The 19,515-nt window shown below is 34.0% G+C and overlaps 1 protein-coding gene across 1 annotated transcript in view; it reads left to right on the top strand.

The window, feature by feature from the left end:
* The window catches only part of LOC143382066 (transport and Golgi organization protein 1 homolog), a 37,347-nt gene extending 20,258 nt beyond the window's left edge, over positions 1-17,089 (top strand). The window contains exons 7-28 of the mRNA XM_077105588.1: positions 624-755; positions 2,967-2,988; positions 3,897-3,985; positions 4,225-4,302; positions 4,389-4,499; positions 5,724-5,795; positions 5,976-6,080; positions 6,723-6,845; positions 6,944-7,052; positions 8,098-8,153; positions 8,242-8,332; positions 8,504-8,642; positions 10,951-11,052; positions 11,911-11,971; positions 12,087-12,122; positions 12,198-12,265; positions 12,377-12,477; positions 12,661-12,802; positions 13,573-13,640; positions 13,744-13,820; positions 15,424-15,586; positions 16,597-17,089. Of these exons, the coding sequence (XP_076961703.1) occupies positions 624-755; positions 2,967-2,988; positions 3,897-3,985; positions 4,225-4,302; positions 4,389-4,499; positions 5,724-5,795; positions 5,976-6,080; positions 6,723-6,845; positions 6,944-7,052; positions 8,098-8,153; positions 8,242-8,332; positions 8,504-8,642; positions 10,951-11,052; positions 11,911-11,971; positions 12,087-12,122; positions 12,198-12,265; positions 12,377-12,477; positions 12,661-12,802; positions 13,573-13,640; positions 13,744-13,820; positions 15,424-15,586; positions 16,597-16,910 (2,259 nt within the window). The 3' untranslated portion in view covers positions 16,911-17,089. The remainder of the gene's footprint in view (positions 1-623; positions 756-2,966; positions 2,989-3,896; positions 3,986-4,224; positions 4,303-4,388; positions 4,500-5,723; positions 5,796-5,975; positions 6,081-6,722; positions 6,846-6,943; positions 7,053-8,097; positions 8,154-8,241; positions 8,333-8,503; positions 8,643-10,950; positions 11,053-11,910; positions 11,972-12,086; positions 12,123-12,197; positions 12,266-12,376; positions 12,478-12,660; positions 12,803-13,572; positions 13,641-13,743; positions 13,821-15,423; positions 15,587-16,596) is intronic.
* Positions 17,090-19,515: the final 2,426 nt, after the last annotated feature.

Raw genomic sequence — 19,515 nt, 5'->3', positions numbered from 1 at the left:
TCTTTTTATTGTTTCATTGTTTTTATTTGTTGCCATAAAATTAATTAGTTCTTTCATATATTTAAGTTTTTGTCTTAAATGAATTTTTTAAATTCTAAAAACCAGGTTATCTAAGAGAAAAAAATGATCCAGAGGGATTCTAGCCAGGTGTTAGACAATGTGATGATATAGGGCCTGTTACAAACTGGAAATGTATGCTCAATTTAAAGTATTTAGATTCAGGCTGGGGTTGTGGTTCAGTGGTAGAGCGCTTGCCTAGCATTCATGAGGCACAGGGTTAGGGTTAGGGTTAGGGTTAGGGTTAGATTTAGGGTTATGGTCAGGGTTAGGGTTAAGGTTAGGGGTTCGATCCTTAGCACCATATAAAAACAAAATAATGTGTCCACCTGAAACTAAAGATACATAAATAATTTTTTTAAAAAAGTATTTAGATTCATTATACTTGAAAACACTGCAAGTGAAGAAAAAATATGAGACTGCCAGTATCCTTTCTCTTGAAGAAACTATTGGAAAATATTGAGGAGGTGGATTTCTGACGAGGAGGTTGGTTTAGAATTGCCATGATTCTTTGTGACTGTTTTGTTATAAATTTAAGGTTTCCCATTTCTTCTAATTTGTTTCAGCTGTTTACTACATTGCCTGATGAGTATCAACCTGGGCCTGATTTTTATGGACTACCATGGGAGCCTGTAGTTTTCACTGTTTTCTTTGGATTGGTATCCTTTGTCATTTTCTTTTGGAGAACTGTTCTTGTTGTGAGTAAATTAACTTACTTATACCTTAGCACATAAGCACAAGGATTATTTTATATAGTCACTGCCCCCCCACTTTTTTTCCTTTTCAGTTGCTAAAACACAAATTAGTGGTTTAAGTCAAACTAACCTTATAAAATAATTTAGTGTGGGTGCAGTTGGTAGAACTGGTAATTCTTACAGCCATCCTGACCAGTAGTTTCATACATATCAGATGTCTTAAAAGTGGGATAAAAGATGGGATAGGTTAGATAAATATCCTTTTATGTAGCATATATGTCTAGTAATCTATATTAAAGAAATAACTATGCTTTGAAAATTTTGGTAATGTTTTTCAGTGGAACAGTGTATTAGATTGAAGACTTAGCACAACATAATTCATTTAGGGGTTATTGTATGTTTGCTTAATGGAATAGTAGGCAGATTTATCTATTTCAAAGCTTTGAGGTACAGAAAATGCTCACAATTAAATGTGAAGTGGAAAAAAAAAGCAGAAACTAAGATTTAAATGTTGATGAACTGTATGTTAATATAAACACATATAAACAGGGGGAAATGCTACAAAGAAATACAGTAAAATGAGAAAAAGGAGATGAGATAATTTTTCCAGTCTTTTATATATATTTTTCCCAGATTTTATGGTTTGATCATATGTTCAGAAAATACCTTTTTATTTGGAAGTATAGATTATGTGTTGTCCAAAAATCCATTAAATGTTTTGTTTATTAAGTCTTTTTTTTCTGAGCAGAATTAGTCTATCTCTGTGTATGTGTGTACACATATGTATAAGCGTATATATATATACCCTTATACATACTTATGTTTGTACTGTAGGTCATTCTGTTTCATAGTTATTTAACATAATTGGAAGAAAATTATTTTAGGTAAATGGACTTTGCATATGAAAAGCCTAACAGTTAAAGAGGCCAAAAGCATTGAATACAAATCTTTTCAAATCTGAGTATTCTTTTTCTGATTTCTTAATTATATCAGACATATCATTGTTAAGATAAGTTTCCTCTCTTTGTACAATTGAGTGTAAAATCTCTTAAAAAGTATTCCCTTCTTAAATAGAAGAATCATTTGCCTGGATTCCTGTGAGGAACAGTTCAATCTCATTGAACTTTTTCTCAGCTAAAAGGAAAAAGGAAATAGAAGGATAAAGAGAAGGAAAAAACATGAAAACACTTTATATTTCTCTCTTGTTTCTCATTTCAAGAACCCCGGGACCTGTTTCTCTTTTCACTAGGTTATGTGGGATCTGGTTCCTAGTTGTTGCTCCTCAGTTTCGGCATTTGACTTTGGAGCTTTAGTCTCTTCCTTAGATGACTGCTTTTATGACACTTCCCATTTTCCTCTGTTGTCATTTTGAGTAAAAGGTTAGCAAGGCTATGACATTAAAGAAATGCCATTTCTTTCTGTGTTGGAGTTTTCTGAATGCAATTTCCTATTACGAAGATCCCATGGATGATCCATGGACACATCTGAGTATCCCATCACCATTTATAACATTTGAAAGGACAAGTATATGCTAAGTTACAAAGAAATTTAGTGATGTTTTTTAAAATTTTCTGCTTAGGTTTTATTATCAGGCAGTTTATTGCTGTCTTTAGGAAATGATTGTTTTTGTCCTTTCCAGAATATGTTAATTGTCATTTCTCTAGTTGCTTGTGCATTTTCTTCTAGCAGTCTTCCCTTTCAGATTTCTTGCTATATATTTAGTGGTTTGTAGAAATAAGATGATGTAGCCTCTTAGTTTCTAAATTCAGCCAATAGCCAAATTTAAATTGGAGTTCTAAGATGTTTTCTGGTGAGTGAAAGTGGCATATCTTAGTACAAATATTATGCCTTTAATATTGTTTCCTCAGATTCCTTTTGAATAGTCATTGTTTCTGGATTTTATCCTGGTTATTTAGAATTCTCAAGTAAATGATTTTGAGTACACACACACACACACATTCACACACATCTTTACTGTGAAATAAGGTACATATCTTAGTGTTTTTATGTCAGAGCCTATTTATGAAATATCACTACCAATTAAATTTAAAATGCTTGTTAACCTTTACTTATTTTTAATCCTATAAATTTATTATCCTGAACCAGAATGTTATTAAATTCTCACTTGGTTATGATTCTGACCGTTGTTTTAGGAATGCTGTTTCTATTGAGCAGATGTTTGACATCAAATTTAATCTTTATTCTCTCTTCTAGGTAAAAGATAGAGTATATCAAGGTAAATTTTTAGGTTTCTTAAACTTGTATTGTATTGGTGTTTGATGTGTGTTTTATGTATGTTAGAAGTAGATACAGTGACTTTTAATGTCTATTACTTTTTTACCTCCTGAAAATTTTACTATTCCTAGGTTGCTAGCATGGATAATAGAGTAGATGATGATGGTTCCAACTCTGAGATAGGAGATAAAGAGGAGGAACAAATTGTGGATAGGGAGATGATATTTTAATTTGGGACAGATTAACTTTGAATATTGATGTAATGCAGATGTATTACATTTGAAGAGTATTTCTATGCTAATGATTTAATCATGCATTAAGTAATTGAGTAGATAATTTAAAGAATGGTAATGTGAATCAGTATGCTTTCATTTCTGTTTTTCTTTGCAAAGAATTAAATGATTCCATTTTCTGAAAAGAAAGTGTTTTGAGAAGGGAGGAATATCAAGCTACAACACTTTAATGTATTTCCCATCTGTGAAATAAGCTTAAATTGAAATATCATTTTGGATGGGAGGGGTACCTGGGATTGAACTCTGGGGCACTCTACTTAGCCACATCCCCAACCCCCTATATTTAGAGACCAAGTCTCACTTGGTAGCTTAGTGTCTCGCTATTGCTGAGGCTGGCTTTGAACTTGGGATCCTTCTAGCTCAGCCTCCTGAGCCACTGGGATTACAGGTGTGCACCACCGCCCCCAGCAAAATATCATTGTTCTTATATTTTTCTTAAATTTTAATAATTTTATACTCTTATTGCTAATAAGCATAGATTGCTTTTTAAAAGCATAATACTTATGCTAAGAAGTATTTCCTCATAGTACCATATAACATGTCTTTGCTTTTAGTAGATTGAGTAATTGAATTTCATTTAGTGATTGTAATAATCTTGTGTATTTCCCCATTTTAGTCACTGAACAGCAAATTTCCCAAAAGATAATCAATTTCATGAAAGAAAATGAAGAAGTGATACACAAATTTTCAAAGTATGAAGAGAAGGTATAATTATTTTTTGTTTCTTTCTCCCTTGGTTCTAGCTTGAATCATTTCTACCTGTTTTAATTTAAAAATTGTATTTTAAAATTTTTGTTTCATTATTTCCTACAAATCATCCAAATTCTAAGCAGTCATATGTATTAAGTACTGCTTTCTTCTGGAAAGGGTCACTTGTCTGGAAGTAACTTGTATAATAGCACTATAATTTGTGTATCTTAATTCTGAATGCTTTATTTACATAGATGAAGGAATTAAAGAAACAGGTCCAAGAAACCATGAAACAAAATATGATTCTTTCTGATGAAGCAACTAAATATAAGGTAAAAATCCCTTCTTTGGGGGGAATTACATTCTAAACTCAAAAGTAAATGTAATGAGTGAGTAATCTTGACACGTTTTTCCCCAGGATAAAATAAAGCTTCTTGAAAAAGCTAAAGAATTTCTGGATGAGAGAACTAAAACTCTTCATGTTATGTTAGAATCTGAAAGAGAACAGAAAGCTAAGAATCACGACTGGGTAAGAGTTTTGCTGCTAAGTGTTCCTGTAATTTGGCTTTTGAAATATTTTGTAAAATTGGTTAAGTTGAACTTAGTCTAGCTGTTAACTAAAGTAAGATTAGGAGTCAAGGAAGTTGAACCCACTTCTGTGCCCATTTTGTGGAACTTTTAAGAACTGATACAACAAATTATTTTTATGGGCCTAGGAAATATTTTTATTCTCAACCTTGGATAATTTTCATATTGCTTTGCTCTGCCCTTGGAAACATGCATATCAACTAAAAAACTATTGTCCAATTGAACAGTATTTGTTTACTTTTTACTTGAAAGAGTAATGAATTAATCAATTTACTGTACTTAAAAAAATTTTACTTACATATTTCATTTTCAATTTCTATAAGTTTCTGTAATTACATAAAAGTTGCAAAAGATAGTAGAGAGTGTGTTCTGAAATATCCTACCCTCAAGTAAGCTTGATCACCTAGCTGAGGTAGTATTTATCAGATTTCTCCACTGTAAAAATTCTTTCCAATCCTTTTCATATTATATTCTTTGGAAGTTACCATGCACAGCCCACAGTAAAAGTATGAAGAGTTACGAGCTCAGGATGCAGCTCATGGTAGAGCACTTGCCTAGCATGCATGAGGCCCAGGATTCAATCCCAGGCATTGCAAACAAAGATTGCAGAGTTATGTCCACTTCCTTAAGGAGCGAATATCTTTATAAATTTTTGGGAATTCTTCTGTATGTAAGATTAGTCTATTCTCCCTTAAATTTTAACATTTTTTACTTCAAATAAGAAAATTTTAAAAATGATCTTAGGAAATTTTTTTCTCTATCACTAGAAAAAAAAATTACTAATTTGAACTGGTTTATTTGAAACAGTAATTAATTAATTTTCTATGCTTTAAAACATTTTATTATTGCATTATGATTTTCTATACTTTGACCTTTTTTTCTGGTTATCTCATAAACAGTAAGGTTGTGGATGCCATGAAATATTTATGGCTTCATTTTCCCTCATCTCTTTCAGTTCTTGATTTTTTGCTTAGTCCAAAGCTGGATCCCCTGCATTTACCTGAAATGTAATGGGATGGCTTGACAAATATTTTATTGTGTTTATCTTTTTAGTATATATATGTGTGTACACACACACACACACACACACACACACACACACACACACATCAGTATTTCTACTGAAATCCTAATGCATATTTTGTGTTCTGTTTTCATCTGGCAGATAATGGAAAATAAGAAATCTATAGAGAAGCTTGAAGATGTCATTTCAGTGAATACTTCTGAACTTTCAGAGGTAAAGCTGCCAACTCTTGCTAACGGGATATTAATACTACATCTTAGTTTTGTTGCGGACCAAAAATTTGAAGTGTGCTAAAATGTGCAAAAAATGAGAACTATATGATGTCTGGTTTGGGAAAGTATAACTCTGTTTTTTCTTTGGAATTAATTCACTAACTGTAGTGTTTTGCATTAGCTTCAAATTGTCCTCAATGAAGCTAAGCTTCGTGAAGAGAAGGTGAAGTTGGAATGCTGTCAGCTTCAGAAAGAAAATACCATGCTTACGAAGACGAAAGAGCAGGTAAAGAAAATTTGATGTCATACATAATGTAAACTAGAGAAGTGAATATCATTATCTTGTATCTTTCTTGGATCTGTTTCTGAGGTAAGAAATATTCATTTAGGACCTTTTCTAGATATGCAAAGTTTAAACATGCTCCCTAAATTGAGTGCATATATATGTTCTCCATCTGTTTTGGATTTTTGGATTATTGCTTTTATTATCAAATGTCAATCAGTTATTAACTTGCATAGCCTCAAAGAAACTTTTTAAACCAGAAAATTAAGTATTTTATGATCCTCTTTTGAGTAGTTACTGATTCACCAGCCAAGGGAAGATTACATGATAAGGAGTCTAAATTTAGGAGACAGTCATATGTGTCCAGCCATTCCTGCTGGAGGTAAATTATTTGAATTGGCAGCAATTTTCTGGGGAATGCAATAAACAGGGTCAACTTCCTGAGAGCTCTGATGTTCTTACTGCAGCTGTGAGAGTTGGGGCCACTCGGCCCTCTTCCTTAACCAAGGTCTCAACCCCCTCGATTGAGGCAGGCCACCGAGGAGTATGGTTCTCTATTTCTTTGTCTAAGTCTTGTAGTCCTGATGTATCCAGTGCAGAGACCCCTCCCTAACCCACAGGAATTCATGTGTTTTGACTTTTCAGTTGCAGCAGGAACTCAAAGACTGGTGTACATCACACACTGAGCTCAGTGAACACATCAAATCATTTGAGAAGACCCAGAAAGATTTACTTGTAGATCTTAATCACAAAGATGATACTATTAATGTAAGTTTATACTCCAAATACATGTTTCATCTCATGGATTCTCCTGAAATCTTCTGAATTAAAATTGAGAGTCTTCCAAACTTTTGCTTCTTTTCTAGGCTTTGACTAATTATATCACACAGTTGAATCGGTTACAATGTGAATCTGAATCTGAGGATCAAAATAGAGAAGATGAGTCAGATGAATTAACCAACGGAGAGGTAGCAGGTAAGATCAGTCTCAGGGAGGTTGAATCCTTTTTTTGCTTTCCTGTCTTTAATTAAGTATTTATACAGATGCCACTTTTTAGCTGGCTGATTTTCTTCTTAAGCTTCAGGGTTGTAGACACATATCACTGGATCTATAGATATGTCTGTTGCATTGGCAGAGGTGGGTTGTTGGGGTATAATGTAGCAATAGGCATGTGAAGAACACTGACTTTTTCTATCCCATTGAAAACTAGTAAGTACACTGCAGCTACAATAGTCACATCCTATACAATACTTAGAGTATTGAACATTGTACAGTAAGAGAAATTTATTTCTTATCTTATGCAGATGATAGTTGATTTTGATAACTCATCTTCTCTATGGCTCTGTGGTTTTAAGGTCCACAGTCAGTCTTAAGAGTTCGGAGGTAGTTGGAACCATAAACTAAGGCTGTGAGAACAGAAGCTAGAGACTATCAGAAAGCTAGAGAGAGGGAGTTTAACAGTGTTTACTGATGAGGAAAATATTTCCAGTTGTTTTCTCCCAAGTTGGATATTGCTTACTTAGCAAGTATTTCAAACCACACCTGGTAGTAGATTCAGGGAGAAAATAGAGGATTGAATCTTTCTAAATAAGACACTTACTTGCCCAGGTGAAGATAGATCTGAGAGAGAAGAAAAGCTTTTATCTTACAAGAATAGCATAGATAACATTTTAGTTGTGCAAACTAGAAATTCACCTTTTGTTTTGTTTTGTTTTTAAGACAGACACAGTACTTTTATTTATTTTTATGCTGAGGATCAAACTCAGTGCCTCACACATGCTAGGTGAGCACTCTACCACTGAGCCACAACCCCAGCCTGAAATTCACCTCTCTCTCTTTTTTTTTTTTTTTAAATCTAAGCTTGCAATTCTCTTAAAAGTCATTAGTCTAATCAGTTTAGTTATTTAATTGATTTTTTTTCTTCTGGTGTTTGAACACAATCATTATTTAGTTTGGGGAAGTTAGGAGAATATAGAGTTAAAAGTAAGGAAAGAAAAAGCTAAAGTCTTTTGTTTTTTAGGTGATTGGAATGAGAAGATCAAAGATCAAATTAAGCAGATGATGGATGTCTCTCGGGTATAGTTCTTTGTAAGAGTCTCATAGTGCCTGTGAATTCTTCCTGTGCCTCACTTTTAAGAATACCTCTCTTTTCTGCAATTTTTAGACACAAACTACAATATCAGTAGTTGAAGAGGATCTAAAACTTTTACAACTTAAGCTAAAAGCCTCGATGTCCACAAAATATAATCTAGAAGGTGGGTTCTTCTTGAGAAGAAATTGCCATGTTGGAAAGACTTAAAATTCTATTGGAAAGATAAAGAATGGCTTCTTGCTTTCATGCTTCTTACTTTTCTTGGCACTACTCCCTCAAACAAGTTCTTAAGTTCTTGTACACATATAGAGATAAGCTGTTTTATCCTTTACAGACCAAATAAAGAAATTAGAAGGTGACTACAATTCACTACAGTCTTCTAAAGTTGGACTGGAAGAGGAATGCAAAACTCTAAGGCAGAATGTGGAGATTTTAAATGAACTCTACCAGAAAAATGAGATGGCACTACAAAAGTAAGATTTTCATTGTTTGTTATTGTTATCACTGTGTGAACTAATAGATAATTTTATCTTTTCTTAAGATTATTTACAATTTCTTCTAGTTGTAATAAGTAGAGATTTGTCTTTTTTCCTTTGTGTTTTGTCTCCTATAAGTTGCATTTTTCTTTCCATTGTCAGTCTTAAGGGTCCTGAGGTAGTTGGAACCATAAACTAAGGCTGTGAGGAAATCATAATCAATTGTCAAATTCATATGAAGGCAGGAAGTGGTAAAATGGTATTAACAGTCACTGATGTGGAAATACCTCTCAAAGTTCTAGACCCTTTCAATGATCCCCCTATTTATTTTAATTACCTTTCATTGTGATCAGTTATGTAATTCTAATGTTTGAACTTATATCTCTAACTCTGGACCTTTGAAAATACTGAGTGATTTGGAATGACATGTTTTAGTAGAATAAAAACTTCAAAAAGGAATAATATTTACTTATTGATGGTACAAGCTTTGGACTTGAATATCTCAGATGTTCACACAAAATGGAACTGTGGCAAGGACCTTAGGAGTTATGATTACAGAAGTACTTGTTTGTAGTATATATTTATATATTAATCTTATTAGTGTGGAGCTAGTTATTTTTTGAAAGTTCATTTGAAGTTTTAAATCCACAAAAATACTTGAATGCGGATAACCGCATTAGCTGGTTTCCTTTTCTGTGGGATTTTTTCTCACAGAATTTTGTTTTATGGAGTGCCTGGTCAGTTTTGATTGGCCAACATTGTTGTGATAATTATAGATGAAATTTGAGGACTAAGATGAAGTTATCTTCTTATAGAAAAGTGTTGAGGTTACTTGAGTAGGATTGTCACTTTAAACTTAGTCAGCAATTAAGATAATTCAAAAATGACTTGTCTTCTCAATGTTTCAGTATTGTTCCTTTTGGATTTTTTGCCTGTTCATCACTTAAGTGTGCAGTACTTTCTAATCTACACTCAAAGACTAGGGCTTTTATTAAGGGTTCCTTTATTGGTAGCCTCTTTTTTCGTCTAAGCCCAGGAATTTAATGAAGGCTTCGTTCAGACTCATATCTTTGTGTTATCTTTAATAGGAAAAAAGTACCTTAAAGTGCCAGCCTTACTTGTAATTCGAGATTCCTTTTTCTAATGTATCTTGGCCACATACATATATCTTCACTGACTTTTTAGCTTGGATCCCTTCAAACACAATTTTATATTCTTATAAAGATGTTTTGATTGTTCTTAGTGCTCTCAGACTAACTCTTTGATAATTGGAAACAAAATTCTCTCTGTCCTTCAAGATTCAGTTTTCTCCATTTTCCTTCTTAAACCAGTGGGTAAAATTATTATATTCATTTAGGCATCATTTATACCTGAAACAGTGAGCTCTTTTATTCTTTAGCATCTTACAAGGTAACTAGTATATTATAGCCACTCATAAAATACTTGCTGAAGAATTAAATGAGAAGCTATATAAGAATATATAATCCCCTTTTTCTATTTGGTATCAGTAATCCTTTTTTACTGTAGTTCTTCTGATTTATGGAAAATTAAGTTTCAAGTTAATTATCTTTTGAATTGGAACTATGGCTAAAGTAGTACAAGGATAGCAGAAAATAGTATTTTTTAAATCATTAAATGTGGCTACCTTTATGTCAGTAGATGAACATCTTGAGTTTCATGATCAGAGTTAAAACTTGTCAGTAGATAATACTCTGATAGTGGGTCAGTTTGGCTTCTTTTTCTGGTTGATAGACATTATCAAAACTCAGATTTGTCTTTTTGCTTAATTTACAATTCTTTTGAAATAGATATCTAAAGTGTGAAAAATGTTCTGTGGTTAATTGCATAGCTAAAAGACATATTCTAGAAGATTTTTTCTTTGACTGACTATATCCTTATTATGGTACCAGTCTTGGATTGAGAAAAGAGTTCCTCCATGACAAAGATATACTTAGTGTCCTACCCATGGCAGAAAGGAGAAAAGAATTATCCCCTGCTTTATCCTAATATGTTAATTATGTTAGGTTGATCAGTCCTGATCTTCCACATTGAAGTAAAGTGAGTTTTTATTATCTTACACACAGGAGACTCGCCCTTGGGGCACATGTTGTTTTCACATTTATTTTATTTACTGGTAAGTAGAGAATTAAGAGGAGAAGTTAGAAAATGTAAGTGATTTGCCAGAGTTTGATTTATGAAATTGCAGGTTTGAATTCCTATTTTATGTGCCTAAGCATTTTATAGAATTGTGGGAAGTGATATTCACAAAGAGAAACTTTTGATTTGATAACTGGCTTTATTTTAGGAAACTGAGTCAAGAAGAATGTGAGAGACTAGAAAAAGAGCAGCAGCTGTCAGCTGCAGATGAAAAGGTGGTTTCCGCTGTACAGGAAGTTAAAAATTACAAGTGAGTTCAGTTTCTAAAGGAGGGTGTCAATGTCTAATGAATTAGTGTTAGCTTTCTTTTTAATCTTTTTTTTTTTTACATTATGTAGATAGAAGAAAATAGCATGGAAGTATAAATAACAAGAGGATATGAACACATTCATTTCACACAGGAGAAAAAATAAATTTCAACTTAACAAATGAAAAATGTTAACAAAAATTTACTTGTACCCAATGGGCAAGACCATAGGGAACTTGGTCAATGCAAACAGTTCTGGGGGTTTTGTACGTTGTAGTAATTCTTTAAGAAATCAGTTTGCTGTGTGTTATATCAAGACCCACAAAAGTGTAGCATTTGATAGACCTTGGAAATCTTCTATGGATATAATTTGAAAAAAAAGAAAAAAAGTTTTAAGGAGGAAGATATTTCTAGCAGAATTACTTGAGAACACACTGATGAGCAGTTAAGGAAATTATAATTTATCAATTCAGAATTTCTAGCAATTAAATGATAAAGAAGTTATTAGTATTAGGTTTTTATTTTATTTATTCATTTATTTATTTTTGGTGCTTTACTACTAAGCTACATCCTTAGACCTTTTTTTTTACTTTGAGACAGGGTCTCAGTTGCATAGGTTCCCACTTAATTGCTGAGACTGACCTCGAACTTGTGATCCTCCTGCCTCAGCTTCCCAATCATTGGGATTACTGGCATGTGGCATTGCACCTGGCCTGTAGTATTAGTTTTGATCACACTGGATTCATTTAACTATAGAAATGTTTTTTTATGTATGATAAAAGTCTTTAAAAGTATAGCTGATGGAATAAAGTGAAAATGGTCAGAATGTTTCAAATTTTATTCAATTGTTGTAATTCTTAGGCGGAGAATTGAAGAGATGGAAGAAGAATTACAGAAAACCGAGCGCTCATTTAAAAACCAGGTAGTAATTAATACTGTCCTGTAGTTGCAGAATTCTTTGATATCTAATACAGACAATTATAGGCTATTATAATGAGTCCCTAAAAACATTTTTTTTAATGTGTTGTCTTTTTCAGATTGCTATGCATGAGAAGAAAGCTCATGATAATTGGGTAAGATTTTTCCCCCTTTTCTTTATTTTTTGCATAGCCTACCGCAACTGAATTTGAATATTTTCTCTTTAATAGCTCAAAGCTCGTTCTGCAGAAAGAGCTATAGCTGAAGAGAAAAGGGAAGCTGCTAATTTGAGACAGAAGTATGTGATTTTTGGTATCTTACTGTATGTTTTATAGTGTTTTAAGGTTATGCTAGATATTATCTATGATTGCTGTTTCATAATTCAGCCCATTCTTTTTCAATATTCAAGACTACTGGAAATGACCCAAAAGATGGCAATGCAGCAATATGAACCTGTGATTGTAAAACCAATGCCGGGGAGACCAAATTTACAAAATCCTCCTCAGAGAGGTAGGGGGCACTTTGTAAAAGGAGCTATTTTATTTCTTGGTGCAGAATGTATGTAAATTACTTTTTATTTCTGTGTGTAATAGTTATGAAATAATCTGAATGGTTTGCTAAAGCGGGAGGTGTGGGGGTTGGTGTCAGGGAGAAGGCTGCCTTAAAGTAGTAACACGGCATTGTTGTCTTTAGGTCCACTGAGCCATAACAGCTCTTTTGGTCCATCCCCCGTGAGTGGTGGAGAATGTTCCCCTCCACTGACAGCAGAGCCAGCTGGGAGACCTCCTTCTGCTACTCTTAATCAAAGAGATATGCCTAGAAATGGATTTGGTGAGCATTCACATGTTGCTTTATAGTAAACTGCTTCAAGGTTTTGGTTTTTTTTCCCTTTTGAATATTCTAATGAAAACATAGAATTTGGGCCTGTACAATATATAGAAGATAATTTCTTACTTTATCTTAGTGAATGTTTTCTGTAAAATCTGTTCTAGAATAGAAAACATTTTTTTTTTCCTGGAGGTCCCTGTATAGTTTTTTTCTTTTAAATTTTACACTGTGAAGTGTAAACCTTTATCTTTAAATTAAATCTCTATGGTGTTCCTTTCCCAAATATTTTAAAAGTAGCCTTAAACTTTATGTAGCATACATATTTCCAATATGAAATACTGAGTCTTATTTCCAATTCTAAATAGGACTGTAGTCTTGGTAAGATTGGAAGTCAGGATATACAGACTAAAGAAAAGCCAACCTACACATACCTCAAGTCTATAGCTTAAAGTTTAGGACCAGTACGTTTTAATTTGCTGTTCTATCAACCCAAGGCAGTTCTTTATTTTACTTAAGTCTCTTCATAAATTGTGATTTACGTTTTGGGCAACCCATTTTTTTTTACATATTTTTAATTGTAGATGGTGTGGTATTGAGAATCAAACCCAGTGCCTCACACATGCTAGGCAAACACTCTACAACTGAGCTACGACCCCAACCCCTGGGCAACCCATTTTTAATGTTGCTTTCTATTTATTGTTGAACCCTGACCTGTCCACCAGTGGTTTATTTCTTCTGAAAAATACATACAAGGCCTCTGATCTTTCTTTCCCAAAGGTCAATGGATGGACCTTTACCTCGTACTCAATGGTCTTCTGAGGCATCTGGGAAATCTGTTGCCTCTGGTAAAGAGACCAAGTAATTTCAAAGAATCTGTAATTGTGGATGCAGGATTTTTATTCTCTTCATGTTAGAATAAGTCTGAATCCATTCTTTGATCTCTAACAGACCCAGGATGTGGTCCAGCTCACATGAACAGCAGCTCCAGAAGTTCTTCTCCAGCTAAGGTGACAGATGAGGGCAAGGTAAGTTCTGTAGTTACTGTGAATCACGTGGTCGTGCAGGAACATGTTGCTTTCCTACAGTACTTGCTCTTTGCTTTATCCTTCTTTGTGTTCTAGTTGTACTATCCCATTTGTTTTTTAAAAAGCAAACTGTTCCCCAAGAACCTGAGACCCCCTCAGTTTCTACCAATACTTCTTTGACTGAGCATCCAGTTGGAGTAAGTACTTAGAGGTTGAGAACTGAATTGGGTTTTATTCTGTGCATTTCTGGGAAGGATATTCAGAGCATGACACTGATCTTGTTTGCTTTAAACTGCATGCAATATTGAGCTTACTTTTCTCCTTAACTTGGAAATGTGGCTTAAGTGTGTACAACTATAATGAACTACAGAATGTCAAAAGTTATCACTCTAACTTTATATGGTGTTTTGTGTTGAATGTTCTAAGGCAAAGTAAATTCATTAAAAATTATATAATTCATCATTTTTATTTTTGTTTGGAAGAATGCTATTTAAGAATTCCTCCATTTGTGCAAACCCTATTTTGAGTGATTTGAATTAGATTGGTATCAGATTTTCTGAAAATGAAATACTGTTTCAGTGCAAAAATGATAATCTGAAATGACCTCTTGAGCCAGTCCCAAGCAATGGTCTCATTTGTTCACATAAGTGCATTCTCTTGTAACTGTGTTGCTATTATATCTGGTAGGTCTTCTGCAGCTCTATAATAAAATAAATTTTTAATTGTTTAGTTTCAAACCCACTACTCATAGGAAATGATAAATCAATATCTCAAATGGTGTACAGTAAATGAAATTAAATATTAAAGCCTTGTCTTCCTAATTTGTGTATATAACATTGTGTTGGAAAATACTTCTCAAGTTCCAGTGTATACATATTCCAGGAATATACATCTCTGGAGCAATCTAAGGGCAGCTTAGATAAGACCCCCAAACCCCTTTGTAGTAGAAGATTTAAAAGAGAGCAAAGACCCGTTGTTAGAGAGGAGTAGAGGTGGGAAAAGCATGGCTTGGAGGCAAACCTGGGATTGAGATCCTTTAATATGCAGTGTGGCCTTCAACAAATTATGATAATCCATTTGCTTTTGTTCCCTCTTATTTAAAACAAGACAGTCTACTTAAAGATCTCAGAGGTTGAATAATATATGAAAGACTTACTGAAGATACTCTGAATAGTAGCTATTATTACATCGGTAGAGAATGGATTTTTCATTTTATTCTGTTCATTCTTAATATGGAAGTAATGAGCTATTGTGATGAAAGGGAAGTGATGGGGGGGGACTCCCTTTGAAATAGGTTGTAGTGAATACAGCATGACATACTGGTCAGAAATCACCTCTGTTAATAACCTCTGCCAGTCCTTTTGCCTTTCCCTTTCCTGTGCAGATATAATCAGTAACAAACTGCTCCCTCTTGTGGAATCCTTCTAACTTCTGTAAGCTGTCAGTGGGAATACACAGGAGGGGTGGGTAGAGTTTTTGTTGCACTGATGGTGTTCTCTGGACAGGTGCCTGTTTTGGGTTTTAGCTTTTATCGGTGTTGGTACTTTGTCTTAATACATAGGAATTTTAAAACTTTTAACTGCTTTCAAATCTTAAATTGCAGGTTAATATGGCTATGAAAGGGCCCCCTCCTTTCTCAGGGGTACCCTTCATGGGCCCCCCTATGGAACCCCCGATGGGACGGCCTCCACCACCTCCCTTTTGGTATGGACCGCCATTTCAGCTCGGTGGGCCTTTTGGGCCTCGGCCAATTCCTCCACCATTTGGTATGATTATCTGAACAGTAGTGATTGACTTATAAATCACATTCATCTTTCATTTCTATTGCTTGCTAAAACAGTTGGTTGCTATCTCAGGACTTAACAATGAAAGGATACAGCTGAGTACATTTTAACTTTTCCTCCAGTTTTCTGGGATATATGGGACACTACATAATCTTATACTGAGATAGGCAATAGCTATCTCATAGACAAGGATAAGGGGCTATATAGAGAAAAGCCAGAAATATTACTTCTGCAGATGTTTGTTGAAAATATGTTGATATGCACTGCAATAGATGGAAAGGTGGATGAGACACATGCCATAACTTAACATTTTGTCACAGATATGAAAATCCTATAACATAAAGTTTGTAATCACCCATAATGCAAGCATAAGCAGTAGGTTATAGAATATAGAAAAGGAAAAGTCAAACCCTCCTTACCTTGAGAAAAGTCAGAGGGAAGTGTTAAAGAGGAGGATTTAACAGTGACCTAATAAATGTTGCTGATTTAATTAGGTGGCTGTGGAAGGCCTTTTCCAGGGGGGCATGCACCTTGATTCTGATGGCATGTGTAATGTCCATGCTGAAATACTTCATGAATTTTTAATGGATACAGTAATAAATAGTGGGATTTCCTTTTATCAAAATTTCTTTGATGTAGTAAAGTTCTTATTTCATAATCTATCATCTTGTCATGGTAATATAGTACTTCCAAATATAAATGGAGCTCTTGTGAGATAGAAATAATTCTGCAATTATATAGTAGGGAAAGAAAAAAGATAAGCCTGGAGCTAGGTAGAGCCATGTTTAAATCCTTAATATGTTGCTTCATGGCTGGTTGGCCAGGCTATAACCTAAACTTGTTCCATTTCAGTTTGCCTCATCTGGCAAGTCAGGATGTTCACCAGTTGATGTTCTAGGCTTGGGAAAAATTAAAGACTATATTAACATACTGGAAATCACCCAAGTTTAGAAATTTCTGGGTATTTACATAACTTCCTTTTTATTTTCCAGGTCCTGGTATGCGCCCACCAATAGGCTTCAGAGAATACGCACCAGGTGTTCCACCTGGACAATGGGATTTGCCTTTTGACCCTCGTGATTTTTTTCCAGGACCTGCACCATTTAGACCTTTAGGCTCATTTGGCCCAAGAGAGTACTTCATTCCTGGTGCCCCATTACCACCTCCAACTCATGGTCCCCAAGACTATGGGCCACCACCTGCTGCAAAAGACTTAATGTCTTCAGGCTTTAAAGATGAACCTCCACCTACACCCAATTCTCAGAGTAGTGAGGGCTGTTCACAGGCCTTAAAACAGGGCCCATAAAATTAACCTCTGACACTTAGTCAGAAAGTGGACTATGAACTATTCATTGTGTTGAAGGATTATTGGCTTCAAAATATAAAAGTTTATTTTAAATGGTTTATGTTTTTAGAATGAAGCTGCCTTGGTGCAGTATACATTTGGAGCCAAAATATTTTCCCCCTAAATATCCCCCACTTAAACTAGAGTATCCTTTCAACTTTAAAATGTGCAATAAGGAATACCTTTGTTTTAGTTAATGTAGCATATACAATTGCTAAATGATTTAGAATGTCATAATTATGGACATTTCCTGTGGAAATGCTTTAAGAACATGTATTTCCATTATCCTATTTTTAGTGTATTCCAGTTAATAACAGAGAAATGGTGTTTTATAAGCTTGATTTTTCAATTTAAATATCTGGTCGCAGAGACTGTTATGCTAAAAATGTTTACTCAAAGATCATAAACTTCATTTTCCTTCTTGCTGAAGTTCTTTGTTGTAATAGTTCATAAAAAATTGTTTATTAATATTTCCCAAGTGTCTGTTGATTCATTGGATCGTCATGTGACTTTGTGCCATTGGGGAAGCATGTAAACTCACTCTCAGAACTGAAGATGGTGACTTGGCAGCATATTTCCTGTTGCTCACTGTTAAGGAGGCTGGACCTTGGTCAACTGTGGACTTATACAAAGGAATTTCTTTTACTTGTGAGAAGTCTTGTGGCTCTATTTTTGTAGCACATTCATGTACTTTTTTCTAACCACTGTCCATGTGAGAATGGTTTTCTGAGAATGAGTTTACATTAGTAGCAAGAGTTGTTTGACCTGAAGTTCTACTGCTTTTGCCATTATTGCATTATAACAGTAAAATATAGGGTGGTATGTTGTGTCTATAAAAAATAAGGAACTTTCTTTTAATAAAATGTACACACACACTCTTCTCTTTCCCATACCTTGCCACTGATTTTCAAGGAATATGATAAAAAAATTAGAAAAGTATAATCCTCTGAGAAAGAAAGAATGAAACTCTAAGGCTTATAATGTCTTTAATCAGCAACTATGGGCTGAATTAAATTCTTTTTTTTTTTACAGATACTCAAATATATTTTATTTAAAAATCAATTAAAGCAAGTCCTGAATCTGTAACTACTGTCTTTAAAACAATGTTTCTAAGAACTAGCTCTCCAGAGCTGTAATTTTAATTACAGCAATTTTAACAGTACATTTTAAGAGGTTTAAGATTTAAATAAAATTATAAAAGCCTGGTACTTTTGTTTACTGCTAGACCATATTCTTCCATTCTTTAAAGTTCTAGAAAGTAATAGGATTGTTGAAACCTAGAACATATCATTGTTCTTTTTATGTCCCCTAAGTATTCTCAAAATAGGGGCAAAAGCTTCAGTGTGAAACAAAATCTCTGTGAAACAAAATCTCTAAACTACTGAAGATGACTCAGAATTAAAAAGAATTTGAGTCTGTTAGGAAGAATTCAATCTACATAGCCTCCATTTAATATCAGAAGCAGCAGCTATGTGTAAGAGGAAAACCATATAATAGCTTATGCCATTTTTAACCATGTAAAATAAAATTTAAGTCACAAACACCAATTTTGAATGTATCTTTCAACCTCTACAGCAATGCTGAAGTTACTATAACTTCTAATTTTAAAATAGCATTTAAATAAAGGTGATGTCAGCTAGAAGATAGATTTTCAAGGAAAGGCAGATTTATATTTTTATTCAAAGCAACAGTAGTTTTCCCTCTAAAGCCTTTTTTGTATTTATTCTGTTAGTAAGCTATAACGCGTTCTACGTAGTTTATCTGAGCAGTTGTGAACCCACCCATAGTTGCCTCTCCTTACATCCATCTGATTGTACCACTTCTGTAGCAAAGCCCAAGGTAGCTGCCCATATACCGGTTGTGAGAGAATACTGTCCCTTGATTCAATTATATTTTTGTATCTCAAAAGTTTTAGAAGTCCTCTCCAGCAAATTGTGTTTGAGTTTAGTTACTAAAATCATTTCATTTGTGAAGCAGTAGGGTTTCAACCTGAAAGTATTACTGCTATAGTTGTAATTATTGTCCAGTGACTCATCCCCTCCCACACTAGAAAGTAAATTTAAACAACTAATTTGTGAGATACAGATTGTTTTGTGTTAATTGCTTCAAGATAAAACCACCTTTTTTGGCGGGGAAGGTTTGATCATTCAGGTCTGAATTAAAGCTAAGCTAATGACAATGTTCAATTTAAATTTGTTTAATGCTGATGAAAGACATTCATACAAATCATCCTCTTTTTTTTTTCCATATAACCCCATTCTTTGGTGGCAGCTGGGGTTGTGGCTCAGTGGTAGAGTACTTGCCTACCACAGGCAAGGCCCTGGGTTTAATCCTCAGCATCACATAAATAAATAGAGGTTAAAAAAAAGCATTCTTATGTGAAGGATGCTAAATGTTTCTTCATATAAATGATCACTTTGAGGGGCTGGGGTTGCGTGTGAGGCACTGGGTTTGATCCTCAGCACCACATATAAATATAAAGGTACTGTGTCCATCTACAACCAAAAAAAAGGTTTTTTTTTTAATTATCACTTTGATATACATGTTTTATAGTCTATGAAAAAAA

Source organism: Callospermophilus lateralis, chromosome 16 (genome assembly GCF_048772815.1).
Source record: "Callospermophilus lateralis isolate mCalLat2 chromosome 16, mCalLat2.hap1, whole genome shotgun sequence".
Lineage (NCBI taxonomy): Eukaryota > Metazoa > Chordata > Mammalia > Rodentia > Sciuridae > Callospermophilus > Callospermophilus lateralis.
This window is presented reverse-complemented; position numbering and strand designations above follow the sequence as displayed.